Here is a 23,881-nt window from a genome sequence, read left to right as displayed (position 1 = left end):
TATTACAGAGGCTCCACTATATTTAAAGTGTTAAAGAAATGTCAGCCTCAAACGGACAAGGGAAGAAGGGTCAGCTCTTGTAACATATCATTGTGAGTTCTCATCCACGCCTAGGTTTTCTTGGACGGACCCAATTACTAAGTCTTTGACATTGGGGAACATGTCTGGTTTTTGTTTTTGTTTTTGTTTTTGTTTTTAAGTTTTTTACTTATTAGAGAGAGACAGAGACAGAGAGAACAAGCAGGGAGGGGCAGAGAGAAGGAAAGACAGAATCCCAAGCAGGCTCCGCGCTATCAGCACAGAGCCTGATGCGGAGCTTGAACTCACAAACTGTGAGATGGTGACCTGAGTGGAGATCAAGAGTTAGATACTTAACCAACTGTGTCACCCAGGCCCTCCATGTCTAACCCACTATGATACTAGGCACATAAATCAACTGGAGATGAATGAAGTACATTTGCAACTTGAACCCCACTTACCTTGTACGGTAGGAGAGCAAGTTCAGCCCAAAGATCCTATAGGGTGTTTACAGCCCCTGGAGCTTGTCCCTTGAGGAAACAACATTGAAATTACCCTTTCTCAAATAGGTCTATGTTAGGAGCAGACTCTAGGTGAAAAGTTTGTATGAGCAAAAACTAAGGGGGGCCCTAAGGAAGATCTCAGGGTTTATGAGATCGAGCCCCGTGTCAGACTCTGAGCTGACAGAGTGGAGCCTGCTTAGGATTCTTTCTCTCCCCGGCTCTCTCTGCCCTTCTCCACTGGCGCTCTCTCTCTCTCTCTCTTAAAAATAAATAGACATGAAAAATGTAAAACTAACTAAATAAATATACAAATAAATACATAAATCTTTATTTTGCTGGTTCATGTTGACACCTGTGATTGTAGGACCTCCACGGTCCTCTACTTATCGATGGGGAATCCCCAAAATTTGTTCTCACCAATGTTCATTTGGGCTCCTCTGTGGGATGAACCACAGTTGTGTCTCCTGTCCCATCCAAGCCTTCTTTAGGACCACCTGTTGCCCGTGCCTCAATTCCCTAAAGCTGCATTGCTGAAGCTTCTCATCCTCGCCTCTGATCTCCACTGTGGAGCTGTTTCCCACTGAGTCTCTGAGGGCCACTGCTGTGACCGCCACCATCCATCACAGCCTCGCCCTCAGGAGCCTCTTTCAGTGCACCCCACCTGCGATGGCTGAATGTTGGTGTCTTATCCAGGTTGAAATCCTAGTCCCCATTGTGATAGGATGTGGAGGTGGGACTCTGGGGAGGTAATTAGGTCATGAGGATGGAATCCCATAATGGGATTAATGTGCTTATAAAAAGAGACACAAGACAGTTTCCCCTCTCCCTCTCCGCCATGTTAGGGCATAACAAGGAAGAGAGCTCTCCCCAGGAACTGAATCTGCCCGCACCTTCATCTTGGACTTCTAGCATCTAGAACGGTGAAAACAAATCTCTGTTGTTTAGCCACCCAGTCTGTGGTACTCCTGTTACCTTCGCCAGAACAGACTAAGACACTGTCTTTGCTGCTTCTGCCCAGGTACAGCTGGCACATCAGAGCCATGTTCTCTGGGATCGTTAAAGGAAGCCACACAGAAGATCAGCGCCGGAGTGGGGAATCGCCTCTCTCCCTCGAGGAGGCCGTTTTGGTACATGAACGCAAAACTTTCATAGCAAAATTCCTCTGGTGGCTAGGGGTGGGGTAGGCGGGGAATGGACAGACACACGGACTGGTTTCACGCTGTGACTCGTGACTGCATAATCAGTTCTGTCATACAAACGTCCACCAGGCTACATTCAGCAACCTGAGATTTCTCGAAGAGTAGAAATGCATGCCTACTGGGGTCTCATAGCCATCACTAGTGTGTTTTGCTGGTTGATCTTCATTTCACCAAATCGCCATTTCCGTTTTAATGGAGAGAGGATTCCAATCCTGATTTTTTTGGAACTCTTATCCAACCAGCTTACAAGCCCCAAAGTCATCGGCCACTGGGGGTGGGACGATGAGAGGTGCGAGCATCAGGGCCAAGACACATACCTAGAGTCTGGTGGAAGGAAATGCTCTCTTCTGTCACAGACGGAGAGCGGCAAGGCCCGCGGGGGCTCCCCAGAGGTTATCATCTGCAACTTCTCAAAGAACAAAAGGCACAAGACATCCTTCCTCTGGGTGGCAGGAGGGGCTGGGTAGGAAGCAGAGGCAATGGAACGCTCGGCAGGCTTCCTGTCGGGAGCCAGAAACCACTGGCCTTGGAACGCTGTAAGACCCTGTCACTTGGGCCGGGGTGGTGGGGGGGGGGGGGGGGGGGGGCCAGGGGCATTAAAGTGACCTGGACGGAATTCTCCAACCTCCTCGACACATAATACTGCCCGCCTCAGACAGTTGTTTGGAAGGCTAGGACAGGACAGTGGACACCAGCCCTGGTACTGTGCTTACCACGCATACCCTCCCTTCCTGCACTAAGCCTGTTTTAAAAGGACCTGTCTTGGGGAGGAGATACCAGGGCAGCAAAGGCATTGGGCCCGCCCTCCACTAAGTCCTCAGGAGGGGGGAGCAGGAGCGTGTGGAAATCTGGGGATGAGCGAGCGGTAGAGGCAGGTCTGCTTGGGCGGAAACACACGGGATCTGCCAGGGTGGCTGCAGGGAAGATGGGGGGAAGAGCTGAGCACACAGAGTTGGCTGGTCTCTGAGAAGGCCGGGTGCGGCCATACACCCTCCCGGGGAAAGTCCCGGATGTGTAGACACCACACCTCAGGTCTCTATTTACATGCTATCTAATTCTTTCTTTCACTTCCTCCTTCTTTTGCTTAACCGTGTATCCTTTCTACCCTTGTCAAAGGATGAGTTAGAAAGAATTAAGGCATGGGGGCATCTGGGTGGCTCAGTCTAGTTAAGCGTCTGACTTCGGCTCAGGTCACGATCTCCCGGTTCATGAGTTCAAGCCCCGCACTGGGCTCTGTGCTGACAGCTCAGAGCCTGGAGCCTGCTTCCGATTCTGTGTCTCCCTCTCCCTCTGCCCCTACCCCCTCAACTCATGCTCTGTCTGTCTCTCTGTCTCTCTCTCAAAAAAAAAAAAAGAATTAAGGCATGGCAAAACTCCAACCAACCTACTGGTCTAAAGGCTAGCTACTCTGTTAAAAAGGTTAACTGAGTCAAGAAGGTCACACGGTGGCCATTTTTAAAGGTGTTATTTATAAATTTCCTTCATCAATGTTTTCTCTCTCTCTTTACAGGAAAAACACAAAACAAAAACGAAGGATGGTTTTATTCCTTCCCACACAAAGCATCTGTAGCAAAGCAAAAGTAGGATTTTAAGTGACAGATTCACCCTGGGGGTCTCTCTAGAATATTTGGTTTTTGTGAACAAAACCCACTGAAGGTAAAGCACATGAAGGCTTAGATACACAAAAATTTCCAGCATCAAGGAAAAGGCACAGGCTCCTATTATCTGTGCTTATTTGTGGTATTATATAATTTATTGTACTTTTCATAAATGTGCCGGCCTTGCGAACTGTCTTCATTTCACTACAGAAGCTGCAATGAGTCATTTGCTATCTTGGCGCAGGATTTTCTTTTCGGTTCTCATATTTATGAATTTGTCCTCCTGGAAAATATCAAGGTCAATTTCTCCCATTTGTGGCAAAATGCAGAAGGTTTAACTGAAGGTGATGTTGATTATGCATGCATCCAAATATAGATCTGAGTCTTAAATATTTATTTAAAAATTGAAAACACTTAGATGGGAACACATACAAAGGCACAAAGTAAACAAAACAAAACAAAAAAGTGAAACGAGATTTAAAATATGTTTTCTTAACTCACAGTGTCACACTGTATCAAGCAGGAAGAGCCAGTCTCTGCGATGACTGGTTTTTGGCTAATAACACAGTCTAAAATGAAAATATGAAGGTAACACGCGATAGCTAATGATTTAAGTTTTCAAATAGGGGTTTTTATTTAGTTGACATTTTGTTTTTCGGGGGACGCACTTTTATATTTTTAGAGAAAATAAATAGCTAACCCAACCCTAAAGCTATTTGGAAATGAAACAAAATATCAGGAGGGACTTAGGACTACTGACGATCTCCTACACCCCTTTTGTACAGTCAGGTTATAGCTCTGGAGTTGCAACAATTTCCTGAGCACAGCAAGGAAACCAGTAGGCAAACATCGGTGAATGATATTTACCAATCATCTTGTTGATTTTACAAAAACATGTAGAGGGAGACCATCTTTAGGCTGGAAATCAGATTTGATAAAACCTAAAACATAGGGATCAACAATAGCGACTGAGGTGTAATAACAAAGGTGCCGTGGAGCAGCGACAAAGCACTAACTTGGATGCGAGAAGCAGATGGAAAACGCCGTGAGTATGTGGAGGAAAACTGAATTGCAATTCAGCAAAGCGCAAAATAAAGACAGCCCAGAACACGTAAGGACTCAGAAGATTTAATACCCATGCATCCTTTCACAGAGAATAGTGTCCACCAAAACAAGGAAATAAATCAAGACATAGATTAGGGAAGCAGTGGCTCCAACAATAGAGCTGGGAAGGGAAATCCTTGGATGACCACTGGGTCCCTGGGGATCAATGAATCCACATTACAGAAGGCAGAGGCCACCAGGAGTGAGGTTTCCAGGAAAAAAAAAAAAGAAAGCTGATGGATCATCTAGCTTAGTGAATATTTTTCTTTTTTTAGATTTGACTCTTTCTGGGGGCAATTTTATTTTTTATGGTAAACTACACATAACATTAAAATGTGACATTTTGGCCGTTTCCAAGCGTACATTTCTGTGGCGTTGAGTACATTCACATTCTGGGGCAACCATCAGTCACCATCCATCTCTGTAACTTTTCAGCTTCTCCAACTGAAACTCTCTACCCATGAAACAGTAACTTTCCCATTCGCCCTCCCTTCAACCAGCAAAGTAGTTTCTGTTTCTCTGGGGTCGACCGCTCCAGGGCCAACCTATAAGTGGAATCCCGTATTTGTCCTTCTGTGACTGGCTTCTTTCACTAGGCGTAATGCCTTCAAGATTCTTCCATGTTGTAGCATGTGTTAGAATTTTTTTTTTCCTCTTTAAGGCTGAATAATATTTTGTCGTATGTGGAGATCACATTTCGTTGATCTCTGGGTGGCTTCCCCTTTGGCTATTTACATAATCACCTGATTGTACAGATTTTCTTTCTTTTGCATATATACTAGGTGGAATTATCCGACCACATGGTAATTCTATGTTTAGTTTTTCAAAGAATCACCATAATTTTCCCAACAGATCCACCTTATCCCCTTCCACCAGCAATGCACAAGGGTTCCACCTGCTCAACAAGTTTACCAGCACTTACCTTCTGTTTTCTGAGGAATGGCCAATCTAATGGGTATGAAATTGTATTTCATTGCGATTTTGATTTGCATTTACCTAATAATTAGTGATGTTGACTATGTTTTTGTGTGCCTATTGGCCATTTTCATGTCTTCTTTGGGGTGATATCCATTTAAGCCCGAGGTGCAGTTTTCAATTGTTTTGTTGTTGAGTTGTGAAAATTTTTATGTATCCTGGATAATAATCATTTATCAGACACGATTTGCAAATATTTTCTCCCATTCTGTGGGTTCCCTGGTGTCTTCTGGTGCACAAAATTTTAATTCTAAGAAGTCCAACTTATTTTTTTATTTTGCTGTCCAGTTTTTGGCATGATATCCAAGAAATCCTTGCCAAATCCAAAGACACAAAGCTTTTCTTCCATGTTTTCTATGAGTTTTATGCTTTTAGGTCTTGCATTTAAACCCATTTGCAGTTAATTTTTATGTATGGTATAAAGTAAGTGTCTAACTTCATTCATTTGTAGGTGTAGGTATACAGTTTTCCCAACACCACTTGTTGAAAACACTGTCTTTTCGCTATTGAATGACTTTTTCATCCTTGTTGAAAATCATTGGACCCTACATGTCAGGATTTACTTCTGGGCTCTCTATTCTATTCCATCGGTCCATTTGTCTATCATTATGACAGTTTTATGCTATTTTTATTGCTGTAGCATTATAGTAAATTTTGAAATCAGGAAGTGTGACACCTCCAACTTTGTTCTTTTTCAAGATTGTTTGACTATTTGGGGGTCCCTTGAGATTTCATATGAATTCTAGAATAGATTTTTCTATATTTGCAAAAAGCATCCTGGGGATTTTGGTAGGGATTGGAGATTGCTTAGGGTCGTAATAATATCTTAACAATATTGCCTTCCAATCCATGAACACAGGATGCCTTTCCATTTAGTGATGTCTCTAATTTCTTTCAGCAATGTTTTGTAGTTTTCAGTGTACAAGTCTTTTGCCTCTTTTGGCTAAGCTTATTCTCAAGTAATTTATTCTTTTTGATGCTATTTTAAATGGAATTGTATTTCTTAAATTTCTTACTCAGATTATTCATTGTTAGTATATACAAATGCAACTGATTATCACATTTTCATTTTGCATCCAGAAACTTTGATAAATTTGTTTATTAGTTCTAACAACTTTTTGTGGACTCTTCTCTTTCTTTACGGTTTTACGTCTTTATCTTGCTTTGATATCAAGATAACGATGGCGTCAGAAAATGAAATAGGAATCGTTCCCTCCTCTCCAATTATTTTAAAGAGTTTGCGAAGGACTGGTATTCATTCCTGAAATATTTGGTAGAACTCATTAGTGAAGCCATCTGGTCCTAGGGTTTTCATTTAGGTGAGGTTTTTGATTACCGATTCAATCTACTTACCAGTTTAGGTCTACTCAAAATTTCTGTTTCTTCACAATTCAGTCTCGGTAGATTGTATTTTTCTAGGAATTTTCAATTTCATAAAGGTTATTCAATTTGTTGGCATACAGTTGTTCATAATATTTGTAATTCTTTTTACTTTTCTAAACTCTATAGTAATATCCCCTTTCATTTCTGACTTTAATTATTTAAGCCTTCTCTATTTTTCTCTTAGGCAGTCTAGCAAAAAGACTGCCATTTTTGTCAATCTTTTCAAAGAACTAACTCTTGGTTTCATTGATTTTTCTCTTCTGTTTCCCTGCTGTTTTATTTGTCTCTGCTTTAATTTCTACGACTTCCTTCTTTCTATGAGCTTTGGAATTAGTTTACTCTTCTTTTTCTAGTTCCTTAAGGTATAAAGTTAGGTTCCTGACTTGAGACTTTCTTCTTCTTTAATGTATTTACAGCTACAGATTTTCCCTTTAGAGTTGCTTTTGCTGCAGCCCATAACTTTTGGTATCCTGTTTTGCATTTTTATTTGTCTCAAGATATTTTCTTATCCCCTTTGTAATTTCTTCTTTGACCCATTTATTGTTTAAAGGTGTGTTGTTTGATTTCCGTATGTTGATGAATTTTTTAGTTTTTCTTCTGCTGTTGATTTCTAGTTTCATTCTATCATGATCAGAAAAGATACGGCGCCTGGGTAGCTCAGTCCATTGAGCGTCTGACTTGTGATTTTGGCTCAGGTCACGATCCCAGGGTTATGGGATTGAGCCTCATGTGGGGCTCTGTGCTGAGAGTGGAGCCTGCTTGGGATTCTCTCCCTCTTTCTCTCTCTCTCTCTCTCTGCCCTTCTTCCCCCCCCAAATAAAAAAAAAAGAAAGAAAAGAAAAGATACTTGGTATGATTTCAATCTTTTACATTTCTTGAGTTATTTTGTAGTCCACAATATTGTCTATCTTGGAAAATAATCCTTGTGCAATTGAAAAAAAATATGCGCATTCTGTTGTCATTGGGTGGAATGTTCTGTACATTTCTATTAGGTCTAATTGGTCTCCATGATGAGTCATTTTTCTCTTACTGCTTTCAAGACTCTCTCTGTCTCTGGCTTTTGACAGTTTGATTATGTCTCCATTTGGGTCTCTTTGGGTTTATCCTCCGTGAATTTCACTGAGATTCTTGGATTAGTATATCTATGTCTTTTCTCTAACTTGAGAAGTTTTCAGCCACTGATTTTTAAAATAATCTCTTTGTCCCTTTCTCTCTCATTCTCTCTCTCTCTCTCTCTCTCCTTCTGTGGTTCCTATATGTATATATTCATCTTTCTGATGGTATTCTGTAAGTCCTTTGGGCTCTGTTCACTTTTCTTCATTCTTTTTCCCCTTACTCCTGAGATTTGATTATTTCAAATGACTTGTCTTCTTCACATTTGATGACTCATACTTATGCCTGTTTGTCTTTGTACCAGCCTAGTGAATTTTCCAATTCAGTTATTTTATTTTTCAGCTCCAGAATCTGTTTTTTTTTAATAATGTCTATCTTTTTGTCGATATTCTCACTTCATTTATATATTGTTTTCCTAATTTCCTTCAGTTCCTTGAACATACTTAAGATAGCTGTTAAGTCTGAACCATGTACTTCTCAAAAAACTGCTTTTGGAAATTGTGTCCTTTTGAATGGGTCATGTCTCCCTGTTTCTTAGCATGCCTGTGAGCTTTTGTTGAAAATTAGGCATTTGCAAAACCAGCTACCTTTCCCAGTCTTTACAGACTTTGTCATGGGAGACCTTTACTGATTTGCAGCCCCTGAGCCTTGATATCAGTGTAGGGCGATAGCTTCAGTCCTTCAGGCCTTTTCTAAGCATGCATCCTGTCTGGATCTGTGTGTGTATTCTTTTTTTCCTGTTATATAAACTCTACTAAATAAATCAAATAACGATCTATAGTCTTCTAATTCACTTAAAGATGCACTTATTAGGATCCTAATATATATATGTTAGGCTACATGTGCATGTTAGATGCCCAGACCCTTTCATTAAAAATAATGTATGACTAAGGCTTTGGTTGTCAACTCTTAGAGTTTTTTAAAAATACCAGTTTGAGCCTCATCCAAATCAATTTAGTATCTCTGGAAGTTAATATTGTTTTCAAAGCTCAATGGATGATTCTAATGTGCAGCTACAATTGGAAACCATTGGGTTAAGAAGGCAGGATATAAATAACAGAAGCCCAAAGTAGAAGTGTGCACAGAGGGTCACTATTGCTTGGTAGTAGCAGATGGGCCAGGTTAGACTCTTGGCACTGGTAACTAGCTATATGATCTTGTATAATGTGCTTATCCTCTCTCATCTTCAATTTCCTTTACACTGGAAATTAAACTTCCGTAAATTGGGTTAATAACGGTCCCATCGTGATAGAGTTGTTCGGAGGATTAAATGAAGTAAGGCATGGAAAACACAACTCCTGGCACCTGGTAAAAGTTCATTAAATTATTAGAGCAGTATTAATTGCACTGCGGAATATCACCAGATAAGGTGTGAATGAAGCAAGTCTTGCAGGATGGAAGGTAGGGTGGAAACATTTCATTTGAAGGTTGGAGGAAGATAAGATTAATTTGAAGGCAGTTACAACTCTACTGCCCCCGACATAAATCGGCTCAACACAGTTCAGGAGTGTGAGTCAATAGAATGTTTTTGTTTTCGTGTTTGTTTCCTTAATCCTTGATGGAGAAAAGGACCCAACCTAGTAGATTTGGCTGAACAGAAAGGGTTTTTGGCTACTGTTGATGGATTCTGAAAGGGTTTATTGATCTCTAACACTAGACCTTTCATGTCTTGAGAAAAGGGCTCCCCTGAAACGATGACAAGCCAGGCTGGCTATACTGCATAAACAGTCCAGTTTACTATTAGTATATAAACATTGCTTTGGCATTAATATAGAAAATATGAATCAGAGGGTCCTATTCATAAATAAAATATTTGGATAAGAAGTGAAGCCACCACAGCGTTAATTTGTCTGTAAAGTCAAAAAGAAACAAGAAGAATAAATAGAAAAGTTAGTGTCAGCATCAGGCAATACTTCGGATATATGGCAATTACCTGGTTAATTTAGTCAGTGTGGAAAAACTCAGAACTCTTCCAAGTTGGCTATTCATGTTGACTGAAGTATTCAGACAATTAACAAATCTCTGCTTTGTGTTAGGTAGAAGGAAGGTTAATGTTCAAAATGTGTAACAAAATGGTAGAGTACAAAACTCAACAATCAGAACAAATACTTGCCCCATCGGATCCGATGTGATCTGTAAATATGTGTTTCATCTGTACCTGCATGTACTCACTAACTGTCAGCTGTGGGGTAAGACCATCTCTTGTCTCTTTTTTCCTACCACTCCTCCATGAAAATTGATTCTTCAAGATGTTTTACCTAAAATTTTAGTGATCCCAGCTGCCTCTCTGCACTCATCAGTTTAACCACTTAGCAACAACAAAAATTTCTCCATTTTTTGTTGCAGAGATATCTAAGAGATGAAGAAAGAATTTTTAAAAGTATTACTGTTAATGCACTGGTCTTTTCAAAATAGATCATTTAAAATACCATTGGAGTTGTACAAAAACAGCAGAGTAAAACAACAAGGAGAAGAAACAAAAATGCAAGCTCCGTCGATGGCAAACCAGGAAGTATATCTAATCATGAATATAGTACATAAGAAAAGCTGACAACAGCAGTAAAGATAAAGATACCAAGAAGAAATGCTCATAGCTGCAGATGTCAGAGAATCAACAGAGTAGTGTTCTCTGGGGTTTGTCCCTTAGAGGGTCAAAACCAACCATCTCTTGTTTGAAACAAGAAGCATAGATACTCTTGGCAGCTTCAGGAAGCTTGGAAGTTAACACGGAATGAGGAATCACAGAGACAAGCCACTTTGCAAGAAACAGTCTGTCAGTGAGACTAGGAAGCAGATCCTGAGTTCAGTTGATAGAGAGATATAAGATTTTAGTAACTCATTCACAAACACACCCAACCCCAGATATTAAGAATTCCTACTAGCCTGAAACATGGCACTGATTTTCTTTCACATAAACTTATTACAAATAGCTGGTCCAGAAAGAATTTATCTTCTTCAAATATACCATAAAGGGGTTAAGGGATTAAATAGAAATTTAACGTGTACAGAAAGCACTTACATTTAACAAATGAGAATTTCAACTAAATACATTGCTGCGAAATTTTTAAATCTTCAAGAAGCAACCACTTCTCTAAACCAAGAGCACAGAGCAGAAATGTGAGAGCTCAGAGAAGGACTAAGGTTCCTAAAGAAGGGAAAACTTAATAGAAATGGAAAATGTTTATTGATATAAAATTTTTTTAACTTTCCAGAATTAAGTGAAGATTTGATTCCACAAATTAAGGTGATATATGCCCCATGAAAAACTGATGTAGAAGAATCCATGTTGAGACAGCCTAGTAAAATTATTGATTTCAGAAATAAAATATCCAGTCACCTATAGTAGAGGGAAAAAACTCATGCTGCCCTCAGATGATTTTGTTACTGTATTCACTGCTTAAGGACAGTCAGCAAGGTCTATGAAGTCCTCAATGAAAGACAGTGACCTATGAATTTAATCCTTAGAAAGAGGAGCCTAGTCCTAGTTTATTCAGGGTGACCTTAGTTTTTCCACAGTAAATCTTACATTCCAGGAAGCCTCTCAGGCAAAACCTTCATTTTAAGTGTCCAGGCAATACTTATTACAATGCTATGTATTAGGCAACAATGAGAAAATCTATTAGTTTCAACATGTAGAAATAATACAGAGAACATTCTCTGAATACAAGAAATAAATCTAGAAGTTAATACAAACACTAAACAATGGAAAAATCTCTGCCACTTGCCAGTTAGAAAGGGAAAGTCAAAATGTGAATCGCAGAATATTTAGAAAATAAAGACAGAAAACCTATTACTTACTCATAGGTAAAATAGGAAAAATTTTAAAATAATAATTTAACAACTCTCATAAACATAGATGCAAAAACATTTAATAAAATATTAGTGAATGGCGTTTTATAATATATACATCAGAACCAAAGTAGAATTTATCTCAGGATTGTAAAATTGGCTTAAGATTTAAAAATCAACCCATGTGAGCTCATTTGAAAGTGCAGGGGTGCCTGGGTGGCTCAGTCAGTTAAGTGTCCAGGTTGGTTTCGGCTCAGGTCATGTTCTGGCAGTTCAGTTTGTGAGACTGAGCCCCAGTTTGGGCTCTGCTCACAAGGGCACATACACTTGTGCATGTGCTCTCTCTCTTTCTCAAAAATAAATAAATAAACATTTAAAAAACAAAATAAAAGTGCAAAATTCACTGGACAAAATTCAACACCCATGCAAGATTAAACCAATAAACAAAATGGCTCTTAGCAAACTAAGACCTGAAGAAGTTAACTTCCTTAATTGCTCAGTCTGATAAAGGATATTCATCAAAAACCCACAGCTAACGTCACACCTAGTAGGAAATTTCAAAACATTTTTTCCCATAATATTGAGAACAAGGCAAGGATCTCCACTCTCACCATTTTGATTCAATTTTGTACTAGTGGTCCTAAATGTTTACAGTACAACAGGCAGACAAAGACATAACACCAGAAAGGAAGAAGAAAAATTAACTGTATTTTCAGGTGGCATTGTTTGCACAGAAAATGCTTAGAAATCTATAAAACTAAGTCTAAAGCGACAAGATTAAAAATTACTTTTAATCAGAAAATAAGGTAAGATAAAATTCCATTTATAATAACACCAATGGAAAACTGCATAAAATACTTAGGAACAAATTTACAGAAGGCAAGCAAGGCCTCTACAACAAAAACTACAAAAAAAAAAAAAATTGCTGAGAGAAGGTAACAGCGGATAAAAGACTTGAACATACGCTTACCATGAAAGATACATAAACGATCAGGAAGTAAACGAAAAGTCCTCAACATTATTAGTCATCAGGGGGTGCAAATTAAAACAAAATGAGGTAACATTACTTCCTACCAGAATAACCAAAATTAAAAACACTGACCACAGCAAATGTTAGTAAGGAAGGATGTAGAACTGAACTTTTCATATTTTATTGGTGAGAATTTGGTAAATCTACTTTGGAAGAATTTCTGACACTGTCTTGTACTACTAAGCAAGTGCCTACGTTATGACCCAAGAATCCCATTCCTAAGTATTGACTTAGGAAAAAAGAGAACTTACATCCACAGAAAGACTTAGACTACAATTTTCAGGGTAGCTTTATTCACAACAGCCCCCCACCAGGAAAAGCTCAGGTGTCTGGTGAAAATGGGATATTTATACAATGGGGTACTACTAATCAATAGCAAGGGGAAAACTACTGACACGTGAGCTGATACAGATAAATCTCAAAGACATGCTGAGTAAAAGAAACCATATACAAAAGCATGTATACCCTATGATCACATTTGTATCAAGTTCTAAAATAGGCAAAACTAGTCTATGCTGTAAAAAAAAAAAAAAATCAGAATAGCATTTGTCTCTGGAAGGGGTGGAAGATGGGGATTAACGTGGAGAGGTAGGAGAGGAAATTCTGGGGCTATGTTAATGTTCTATAACTTGATAGGTTTCAGTCACACATTTGCATACATTTGTCTAACCCCAGCAAATGTACACTTAAGATTTTTGCATTTCGTTGTATGTAAATCTATACCAAAAAGAAAAATTGTAGCAAATATTTAACTATTTTATATATGTATGTGAAATAAAGGAAGTGAATTGATCCCTGCGATTTACTTTGAAGTGAGTCAACAAAGTAAGATAGATAGCTGGACAGATTGACAGATAAATATAGTATTATATTATCAAATGAACATAGTAAAATGTTATTGGTAGAATCTACAAAATGAATAAATCCATGTGTTCCCCATAAAACGATTTCAACTTTGTTTTGTTTAAAATTTTTCACAGTAAAATGTTAAAAAAAAATTATCTCAAGGAGCTAGAAAGTATATGGCAAAAGTAAAACAATCAGATTTGGTAAGTAGAAAAATTGAAATTGATCATTTCAAAACAGAAAGATGACTAAGGTAATAAATTCCAGAGCTACTTCTTTAAAATAAAATAAAATGAGTAGATTACCTAATTTAATACAGAAAATATGTATAGAATATACATGTATTTCTATACATAAATATATATATTGATGTATAGAAATACACAAAATAAAATATACATAAATATACATATTTATGTATAGAAATACACAAAATAAAAAGTAAAAATAAAATAAAAAAATAAAAAAATACACAAAATAAAAAGTAATAGAAAATTATTATAGAGACTTCAACAGAATCATAAGAGAATACTTCAACTCTCTGCAAATCAATTTTGAAACTGACATGTAATGCATAGTTGTTTATTAAAATAAAAATTTACAAAAATGACACTAAGAGAGATAGAAACTTAATTAATTTAAAAATGTTTCCATTATCTTATTCAACATTTTTATGGGGTCTCTAATGAGAAGGTATTTTCAGATATATAATCTACTATATTTTCATAAGCAGTAGACTATAAAAGTTTCTTGCAAAGCTAAACTATAAAAATCCCACAAAGGTAATATACCACAAAAGGAGATCCTCAGCCCATGCTCACTTATGAACATTGTTGCAAAATATTCAGTAAAAGTAAACAGGGTCCTCCAGTAATTCCTCCATAATTCAATATTAGGAAATCTATTCCTATATTACCATAGATCATCATATTAATTAGTTAAGAGAGAAAATTTATTTTATCCTCTCCATAGATATTCAAAGACCTTAATACAATATAATATCTATTCTGGATAAAAAATGTTAAATACTAAATACTAAAAGGAGGTACCTCATAACATGAATTACACACACATACACCTATCTTTAACGCCTACTTAAATATAGATGTAGTATTTGTCTGGATCCAGAGAGGAAGAGAAAATGAGACGGAGGGTGTATGCACGCATGTATGTACATACGCACATATGCGTGTACATATGTACATACGTATACCAGCCTTCTGCTAAAGCATTATCTTTACAATCTGGAGCAAAATAGGATGTTTCTTGCCAGAAATTTTGTTTATATTGTCTCATAGCTACTAGTATCTGTGATAGACAATAAAAATAATAGAGGTATAAAATTTGAGGCAAAATTATTTTTAATTATTATTATTAAAATTATTACTTGATGGGGCGCCTGGGTGGCTCAGTGGGTTGAGCGTCCGACTTCGGCTCAGGTCATGACCTCACAGCTCGTGAGTTCGAGCCCCGCGTCAGGCTCCATGCTGACAGCTCAGAGCCTGGAGCCTGCTTCTGCTTCTGTGTCTCCCTCTCTCTCTGCCCCTAACCCACTCGCATTCTGTCTCTGTCTCTCTCAAAAATAAATTAACATTAAAAAAAATTTTTTTAATAAAATAAAATTATTACTTGTCATGATTGCTTCTCTGGAAACTGTTGTTACCTCTGGAACGCTTAAAGATTCAACTAAAAGTATATCATAAATAATAAGAAAATTCAGTAAAATAGCTGAGTGAAAAAATAATAGTCTTCATATATACAAACCACAACCAGGTAGGTGATATATTAACAAAAAGTAACTACAAATAAGCCTATTCCTTAAAATGCTACTGAGGAGCATAACCAAAAATTTAAATATGGACGAACAGTCAAATCTTAAAGAGAAAGAGTCAATATTACAAAGATTTCAATTCTCTCGAAGTCAATATATGTGAATTTCACTTATTCACAACAAAAATAAAAACATTTTTTAATAACACAAGCTAATCCTTAGTTCATGAAAAATTTCTGAAGGAGAAAAGTAATGAGAAGGAGGAAAACCTGGCAGATATTAAAACATATTAAAAAGCTACATTAAATGGGGCGCCTGGGTGGCTCAGTCGGTTAAGTGGCCGACTTCAGCTCAGGTTATGATCTCGCGGTCCATGAGTTCAAGTCCCGCATCAGGCTCTGTGCTGACAGCTCAGAGCCTGGAGCCTGTTTCAGATTCTGTGTCTCCCTCTCTCTGACCCTCCCCTATTCATGCTCTGTCTCTCTCTGTCTCAAAAATAAATAAACGTTAAAAAAAAAAATTTCTTTAAAAAAAAAAAGCTACATTAATTAATAAGTCAATCAATAGATTCATGAATACTAGATTCATGATTCATGAAGAATAGAAAGCACAAGGGGGGAAAAAAAAAGGCCAGAAATAATAATATGTAGAGAAACAATAATAGCTGTTGTTATTTAGAGTTTATTACATGCCAGGAATGTTCTAAGCCCTGTACAATATTTGCCTTGTATTATGTTTTCAATAATCCCATGAAATTGTTTTTATTCTCACTCATTGGATGAGGAAATTGAGGCAAAGAGATTAAGTGATTTGCTCAAGTTCAAACCATTAGTGGAAGAGCTAAGGTTCAAACCCAGACAGACTGCAGAGCGTATACTCTCCAATGTTGTGTTTTACTACCTAAACGCGTGGACGAGTCGAATAGATGGTAAAAGTATACTTCAAAGCATTGGCGGAAAGGTAGATTATTCAACACATCATATCTGGTTAAAACATAAGGTTGGGTCCCTGTCTCATACCTATTGGGAAAATCAAAAACCAGGTAGATAAAATATTTAATATTTAAATGATGAAAAATTAAAAATAAAAGACAAGTATATCATTGCAGCATTGCCTGTAATAACAAAATCAAAATACCCATTAAAAGACTGGATTGTAAAGTAGAGTAAATCTATGCTGTGGAATACTATTCGATCGTTTAAAATATTGGGCAGTATTACATATACAGCTAAGGAATATTATGCAAAATACATCCTGAGTATAGAAAGGAAGGAACAGAAAGAACACGGGGTATACATGACACTGTCATTTGTTTTCAGTGTTGTGCGTGAGTGGTTGGAGTGCGCATGTGTGTATTCTCTGATGCGTGCACTAAAACCAGGGGCCAGCATCACCTTGCGAAAGAGAATTTGGATGGTAAGGTCATGGGGGAGAGACTACATTTTCACTGTATATCTTCTTGTGTCTTTTGAATATTTTACAGTATACTGTACATGTCATTACCTATTCATAAATAACAAATTTGAAAACCAACAACTAACTGTGCGGATATTTTAATCATCACCTGCATAACACTATCTCTGCCCATGGAAGCAAACAATCTTGGTGAAAACACAAAAGGAAATCATGAGGTATAAGAGGAAAGGAAAGAATGGCAGAGAAAAAAATCGTTCAATGAGTGGCTCTTTAGGGCTGAATTTTCTTCAGGTCATTCTATCTTTTAACAATCTACAAAAATGGAAGTCATTTAGAAAATAGCACACAATAAAGAGAACAATATCAATAACAACAACAACAACAACAACAACGAGTAACATCTAACACTGGATCGGTCCTTCCAGTTTGTCAGACAGCATTTTAAGGACTTTGTGTGTATTTTACTCATTTAACCGCCTGCAGCAACCCTATGCGGTATATGTGCATATTATTGCCTGCATTTTTCCAAGGAGTAAATTCAAGTTTCCATTTGGTTCATTTCCATCAAATGAAGAATTGTAGAGCATAGTAGACAAGGGCAGATGACAAAACCATCTGGCCATGTTTCTACAAGCCAGGCCTCTGGGCAGAGTTTTCCAAGACATCACCTCCTCCCACACCTGGAACAGTTCCAGAAGCACAAGGTCCCACACAGGTCACCAAATGATGATGATGGCCCCTGGGGTGGCCTGACCCTGAGCAAGTGTCAGCATTCAAAGACAATGTTGCTGATGGTGCAATTTCCTGCTTTGAATGCTCCACATTCCTGAGCTTGCACAGGGAAGGCTAATACAAAGATTTATCCCGGGGCGCATACCGAGTGCCATGTGGTGGGGGGCTTGTGAGGACAGAGAAGGCAGTTGGGCACTATGCTTACAGCTGACTGTTGCACGGTGATGGCAGGTGTCACCCAGGGAAAGCTTTAAGCATGACACTTGGAGAAAATCTCACTCCGTAATATCTTTTCTCCACACCTCTGTCCAAAGTGCCTGAAGTTCCACAAGGAAGCATTGCTGTCTGCTGTCTGCCAACGCCACTTTTTAAAAGAAAATCCAACGGAATAAATATATATATATATATTTTTTTTTTTTCACTAAATAAAGAGTGAATTATTTTAAAAGTGCAAAGCATAGAGGTCAGTGTCAGATGTCTGTTCTAAACTTCATTATGCCTTTTCAGGACGCCATGCCATCAGGCAAGTTTACTTAATCTGAGTTTGTGTCCTCCTCTGCGAAATGCGGCTACCCATTCTCATTTCACACGGTTGTTGCAAGGATTAAACACAGACACACACACTCCACCAGATACAGAATCCAGTCAAATGCTAAAGCATTCAGTTAAATGTTCCACTAACATCAGTTTCCTCCTACACTTTCCTACCCAATTAACCCCGTCTTCTTGGCAGGCGATGCGAGAGCACGGTGCCGAAACCAGACCTGACTATCTTGCCTGGAACTGGCCCTTTGTGCAGTAACCACCCCGCGCCCTTTTGTTCGCGCCACTCCCCTGACCCCTGACCCAGTCTGCTCACCGCAGTTCATAGCGTGGTAAACCAATCTCACAATAAAAAGGGACATTTCCTACCTTTGAAAAAAAATGGGCAGAGAACCAGCAGACTTGTGGTGCCTTCCATTTCCCATGTGTAAATTTCTCAAAATACTTTCCAGTAAGCCATCTCTTAGGGCTCATAACGTGATTAATAATGTTGTGTCTCGCTCACTTTTAGTATTTCAGATAGGATAGTGTCTTAGGAACGTATAGTTGTTGAATTATGAAAAGGAGGTGGTTTGATCTGTCTTCTTCCTACTCACACGCATGCTAGAATCTCACCGGGACTACGGGAATCAAGCGAGTGAGCCTTTAACAAGTAAAAGTTTTGCTTGAAATCCAGCAGTCAATTAATAGGACTCCTGTGGCTAAAATCCAGTGTTGCCTTGGGAATCCGGAGACCTCAGATCAGCAGGACTAAAGAGACTGGACACCTCAGGGTGACTCTACCTGGGAGCACTTTTAAAAATGCTTCTCAGGTTCACATTTGTCTGAAATTTCATCGCTGTAAAGCTGAATCTCACGAGAGCAAGTGTGATTGAGTATGAGTTTCTCCCGGCAAAACCTGTTTCAGGGTCATTCACCCTAGTGGGGTGGTTGTGCTCTAGAAACGCGCTTCCTAAACTGGCCAGTCCTAACAGCCAGGTCTCCCCACCTCCCCTCGCCACCCATCACAGTGAACGCTGTAGGCTCCTACCATCACCAGCAGAGCCACATGCCCTTTTCCAGGCTTCCATTCTTCTTCCATTCCATGCCAGACAAATTAAAACACGGGCAGGGCCTGTGTTCCAGCCACCCTCTTTATCTGCCTTCACATTCCTTCCTCTGCCCATTCATGCTGTTGCAGAGGTCTGGACCAGCTTCCTGTAATCTTGGAGGGGAAAATTTCTCCCTTCAGTGCGGGCTTCTGAGCCTGGTTGTTTTGGGTAACTGATTTCCTCCCCTCTCCTCACTTCTGTGCATATAGCTTCCTTTGCTCAGCCTGTTAACCCTCCTCCAATGGCGAGGAGTGTCTTCTAAGCCCTAGGATTTCAGTGTGCTCTTCTGTTTCCTGCTGTCCGAGTGCAGGATTTCCTGAGCCAGGGATATATACAGAGTGGAGGCACTGCTGGGCTCTATCCTGACCGCACCTCCTAGGGATCATCCTACTGTGTACAACACGTTATATTTATATCTCAGGGCATTGAGGTCAGTCCCTACTTTGATATATCATTTCCTTCATTCCCCAAAGCTGAGCAAAGTGGAAAATCCTTTCTCCTCAAGTACTTTAGCTCCTACCCTCTCCCTGATTTGATTTGGGAGTGGTCTTTCTTCCTCACTCCCTAAACTGAAGGATTTAATTAAAAGATAAATTAATAGCGAGAAAAGCAAAATGTTGCATCATGAGATGTAATCTTCCTGCTGAAATCTCTTCTGAGTATCCTAAATACTTAAAAGACTGAATATTTTGAAAATAAAAGGACTGGTAGGTATCCCTGAATTAGGGTCAATTCTCTGATCCTTTTTATTTCTAACGGAGGAGTAGGAGTAGACACTTTTAACAATTTAAAATATGGATTGCATAAATAAGGAAACTTCTGAATAGTAATTAGAAAATGACCATAGAGATAGGTACTATTTTAAGTCTGGGAAGGTAGCATTTTCCAGTGGAGGTGCAAAGTCAAATACTACATTTCCACGTGGTTCTATAGCAGGAAAACCAGCCCCTTTACTTCCTGCCATCCCAACCTCTGGTTGCCCATCTCCTTACCATATACCTGATATAGCCCAAAATTCCCAAGTGTTTTCTCGAATCCAAAGGCAATTCCCAGCTTTCCAGCCTTACAACTGGAGCAGGGACTCAGATGCACGCCCGAGGTCACCTTCGGTGCTGTTGCAAACTACGCTGCCACCAGATGGTCCCAAAAGGTCCTCCAGTGGCCGTGACAAAGTGTTTTGCAATTGGTCCTGACCAAGGCCGCAGGCCTGAGCGCAGGCCTCTGCTCCCAATGCCTCACCAGCTCATGCGGTTTGTCAAGCTCAGTGTGCTCTGTCCAGTACGGTGCTCACCTAGAACTGCACACAACTGACATGGCACTCTCAAAGCCATTTTCTCAGGCACTTCCTCGGCCCTCAGAGTGCCCCTGGGGGTACCTCCCCAGCATAAATGCTCTGGAAGCTTCCCGAACCTTCAACAGCCAGCTCAGGGGAGGAGCCCCAGCAGAGGTTTCTCTTTTTCTTCCCTGGAGAATCTATTTTAGGAGCCTCACTGTTCTCCCCTGTCCCTTGGCCTTTGTTAAGAACATTGTCTTCATCCAGACAGGTTTCCTTAGCTTTGAATCTAAGAGACAAGGGGTTGGAAACCTCTTTGTAGGCACGTGGACAGCTGCTCTATGAATTGTTTTCTCACAGCTTTAGGTAAAGCCCTCATTATCTGCAGTTTTGACTAACTTCCACTCAGTGAGAGGCCTGCTGTGTTCTAGGCCACGGACTCACTTTGTATCCAATATTTACACCCCCTGCTACAGGATCATGTCCAGTAAATACTGGCTGTTCGGACCTGGTGCCCAGAGGCCACCTTCTCCTTCCAGGTGGCTGTGGTCTCTTCCAACTGCTGTTGGGAGTCTCCCCAGTAATCCAAGCGCCTACCCCCCAGATCCAGACACTTATGTCTCATGGCCGTTCTAAGAAGCACCCTTGCCTGAAGACACTGCATCTGAGCCACTCTTTGCAGGTAAAGTCAGGTGAGCTGCACTCTGACCTCGGGAGACTGATGCTCACGGGTATCTCCTAGGAGTTCCATAAATACAGGCTCTAGGCTCACCATGAAGGTGATGGCAGTTTTTCCAGGGGCAGCCTTCATGCCACCTTCCGAATGTTACATGCCCTGCCTGGAGTGGACCAGATTGCACCAGGCCTAAATCGAGCCATACTGCACCCACCTTGCTTCCCCGCCCACCATGCTTCTGCTCCCCAGGCTGCATGCTGTTTGGGACCACCTCCAGCCCAGCCTCCACGTCCTCTAGGGCAGTATGAAAAATTACCTCACATGGCTTGAGGTTGCCTGGATCTCCAAAGAAGTTCAAAAAGATAGGAATGAAAAACTCCTCTCCCTAAACTCAGAAGTTGAGTTTGTATATGAGAATTGAATCACGATTGTGTCTGGCTACTCGCGTCTCGAGGGGCACCCAGGTCCACAGGTAAATGGTGGTCGGATGTCCTGGGATCAAACTGAGACAGATTCTGGGTCATTTGCTGGTGTGGAGTCAGAGGCCAAATTGGGGACTGTATTTCATGATATCGAATATGTGATCACTTAGCGTTGGTTTGAATTGGGGAGTGTGGTCTCAGAAGGCTCTGGGAAGCATTGTCCCTTTCAGTCTCGGGCACATGAGTAACACTGACAACTGCCACAATTGTGAAACAAAAAAAGATAGGTCCTGACTCCACGAATTTTACACGAAACTCAGAAGACAGCAAAACAATTCTAAACTAAGATACTACGTTCACTTACAGCATTAAGAGCAGAAAAAGGAAAGCTCAAACGAACAAACATAGTCATCCAGTAATTGTAAAAGCCAGGCTTTTATATGTTGCTGAGCATCGATAAATTTCTAAATGATGCCATCTGACTAGTCCAATGGCCACCATGCTGTTGTCAATGAGGACAATTATTTCTGTCTGAGAAGTAAAGGTTTCCTAACAAAAGGCATAGGATTGAATGATACAGCTTTGTCTCCACCTGCAGGAAAGAGGAGACTGAATTCTTTCTTAAAGGTATTTGAAAATATGCAAGGCCTCTAGGATTACCACTAAAAATACCAGGTTTAATTAGCACGCAAGCTCTAACTACACATTCTTCTGTAATAAAATCGTAATTGGATCAAAACAGAGTCAATTACAAGACATAATGGACGTGGACCACTATGCTTACTTTTATAACCTTTTTTTTGAACTATAATATACATAGAGAAAAGTTCGCAAGCCTCAACGTAGAGCTGGATGAATTGTCACAAAGGAAACACACTGGTAATCATCGTCTAGATGAAGAAACGGGACATTAGCAGCCCCCAGAAGCTCATTCACACCTGCACTTAGTTTTTAAACCAGGATTGAAAACCGTAGTCTTTGACCTATCCGTCAGTACATCTAAGGGAGGAAGGAAGCCACAGGCTGCAGAAGGACTCTCGCCCCCTAAGCATCATGGTCCCGGCGCTGCCCCCGAAAAGGCCATCGCCAGCCCTGCCGTGATGGGGAGAAGGCAGCTCTCTTTCTCTGGCTCCTGTCTCCCACAGGGCTCCAGACAAGGTCAGCTCATGCTCCTGTTCAAGGAGAGGTCTAGCCCTCGTTTTCATTAGGCTAAGTTTCCTTTATAGGACTCAGTCAGATGAAAATGAAGCAGAGTTTGTGAGCTGTCTTCACCAAAACCCGTCTGTCATGTATTCCTTGCGCCCACAGTACTCAGGGACCCAGATGAGAGTGGAGGTGGCCGCCCGTTACCACAATCAGCACGTCTAACATTGTACACCCACGCCAGGTAAGAAATCATACCTCTTGGCTTATGGTCCGAGGTCCACCTTCTAACAAAAAAGAAATCTGCATCTGATTCAGGTGATTCCGAGCGTCCCATTGTCTAGTGTTTGAACCTAGTTTTTTACGCATTGTCCTTGTTTCTGAGCACGTCCGTCCCTGTTACTCCATCTTGGCTGGAAGCAGAAATCTGAAAACTTAGACTCTGACAGTACTCTGGGCTCTGAGGGAGAACAAGGTTTCTAGAAATACAAAGCATTTTGATTATTCTTAGGCTTTGCTATATAGTGGGAACTGGTTTTTCTTTTACCATCTATGTGCGGTTGCTTGTTTTGTGATCACAAAGTCTGTAAAATGTCTCCAGGCTCCATTTTAAAGGCAGTTAACAATCCCGTCTCCTACCGATTCAGCTGGGAAGAACGAATTCACGTTTTAATGTTAAGAACCCAAGGGAAAAGGAGACAAGATGAGAGGAAGAATAGAAGGGAAATGATAAAACTTAACAAAATAGAACGGGCTTCATTTTCTTTCCAGTTTTTAAAGTGTATGTTAAAATAGTTTGTTAGACTGTTTCTAATATTTGTTAAAATCATTGTCAAAACATATTTGGACATTTGTCACTCAAAGAGTTAAGCCAGATTCCACGGGAGGGGAAGGGGGGGAGGGGGGTACTTGGGAGGCTGGTGACCCTGCCAGGTGCTTTTGGTAAAAGGGAGGTAACAATGTGTCTAGTGCATATTGTGGGTACACTTCAGCCATTCAAACCCAGACAGAGGAAATGGGGGAATGGAGCTGGGGGGGAGGGATGGGGCTTAGAAAATGAATAAAGAGAGAAAATGGCCCCAAACTCTCTGCTGTGGCTCTTCATGTGCTGAAAGCCTGCATTGTGTGAAGCTGTGAGTCAAAATAAGAAGGTTATTCAGTTATCACAGACTGCATCTGAAATATGAAATCGTTCTATTCCAGTCATTTAGCTTCTCATCCTACCCCCTCCCCGCAAAAAAAAAAAAAAAAAAAAA

The 23,881-nt window shown here is 40.0% G+C and overlaps 1 protein-coding gene across 2 annotated transcripts in view; it reads right to left on the bottom strand.

Moving 5' to 3' along the window:
• The window catches only part of COG6 (component of oligomeric golgi complex 6), a 130,964-nt gene that overhangs the window by 704 nt on the left and 106,379 nt on the right, over nucleotides 1–23,881 (bottom strand). The window contains exon 19 of one of the 2 annotated variants that reach the window (XM_049647427.1): nucleotides 480–548. The exons of the other annotated variant lie outside the window; for it this stretch is intronic. Coding sequence (XP_049503384.1) covers nucleotides 527–548 — 22 coding nt within the window. The 3' untranslated portion in view covers nucleotides 480–526. The remainder of the gene's footprint in view (nucleotides 1–479; nucleotides 549–23,881) is intronic. 2 annotated transcript variants of the gene reach the window in all.

The sequence above is a fragment of the Panthera uncia genome, assembly GCF_023721935.1.
Source record: "Panthera uncia isolate 11264 chromosome A1 unlocalized genomic scaffold, Puncia_PCG_1.0 HiC_scaffold_16, whole genome shotgun sequence".
NCBI classification, from domain to species: Eukaryota; Metazoa; Chordata; class Mammalia; order Carnivora; family Felidae; genus Panthera; species Panthera uncia.
This window is presented reverse-complemented; position numbering and strand designations above follow the sequence as displayed.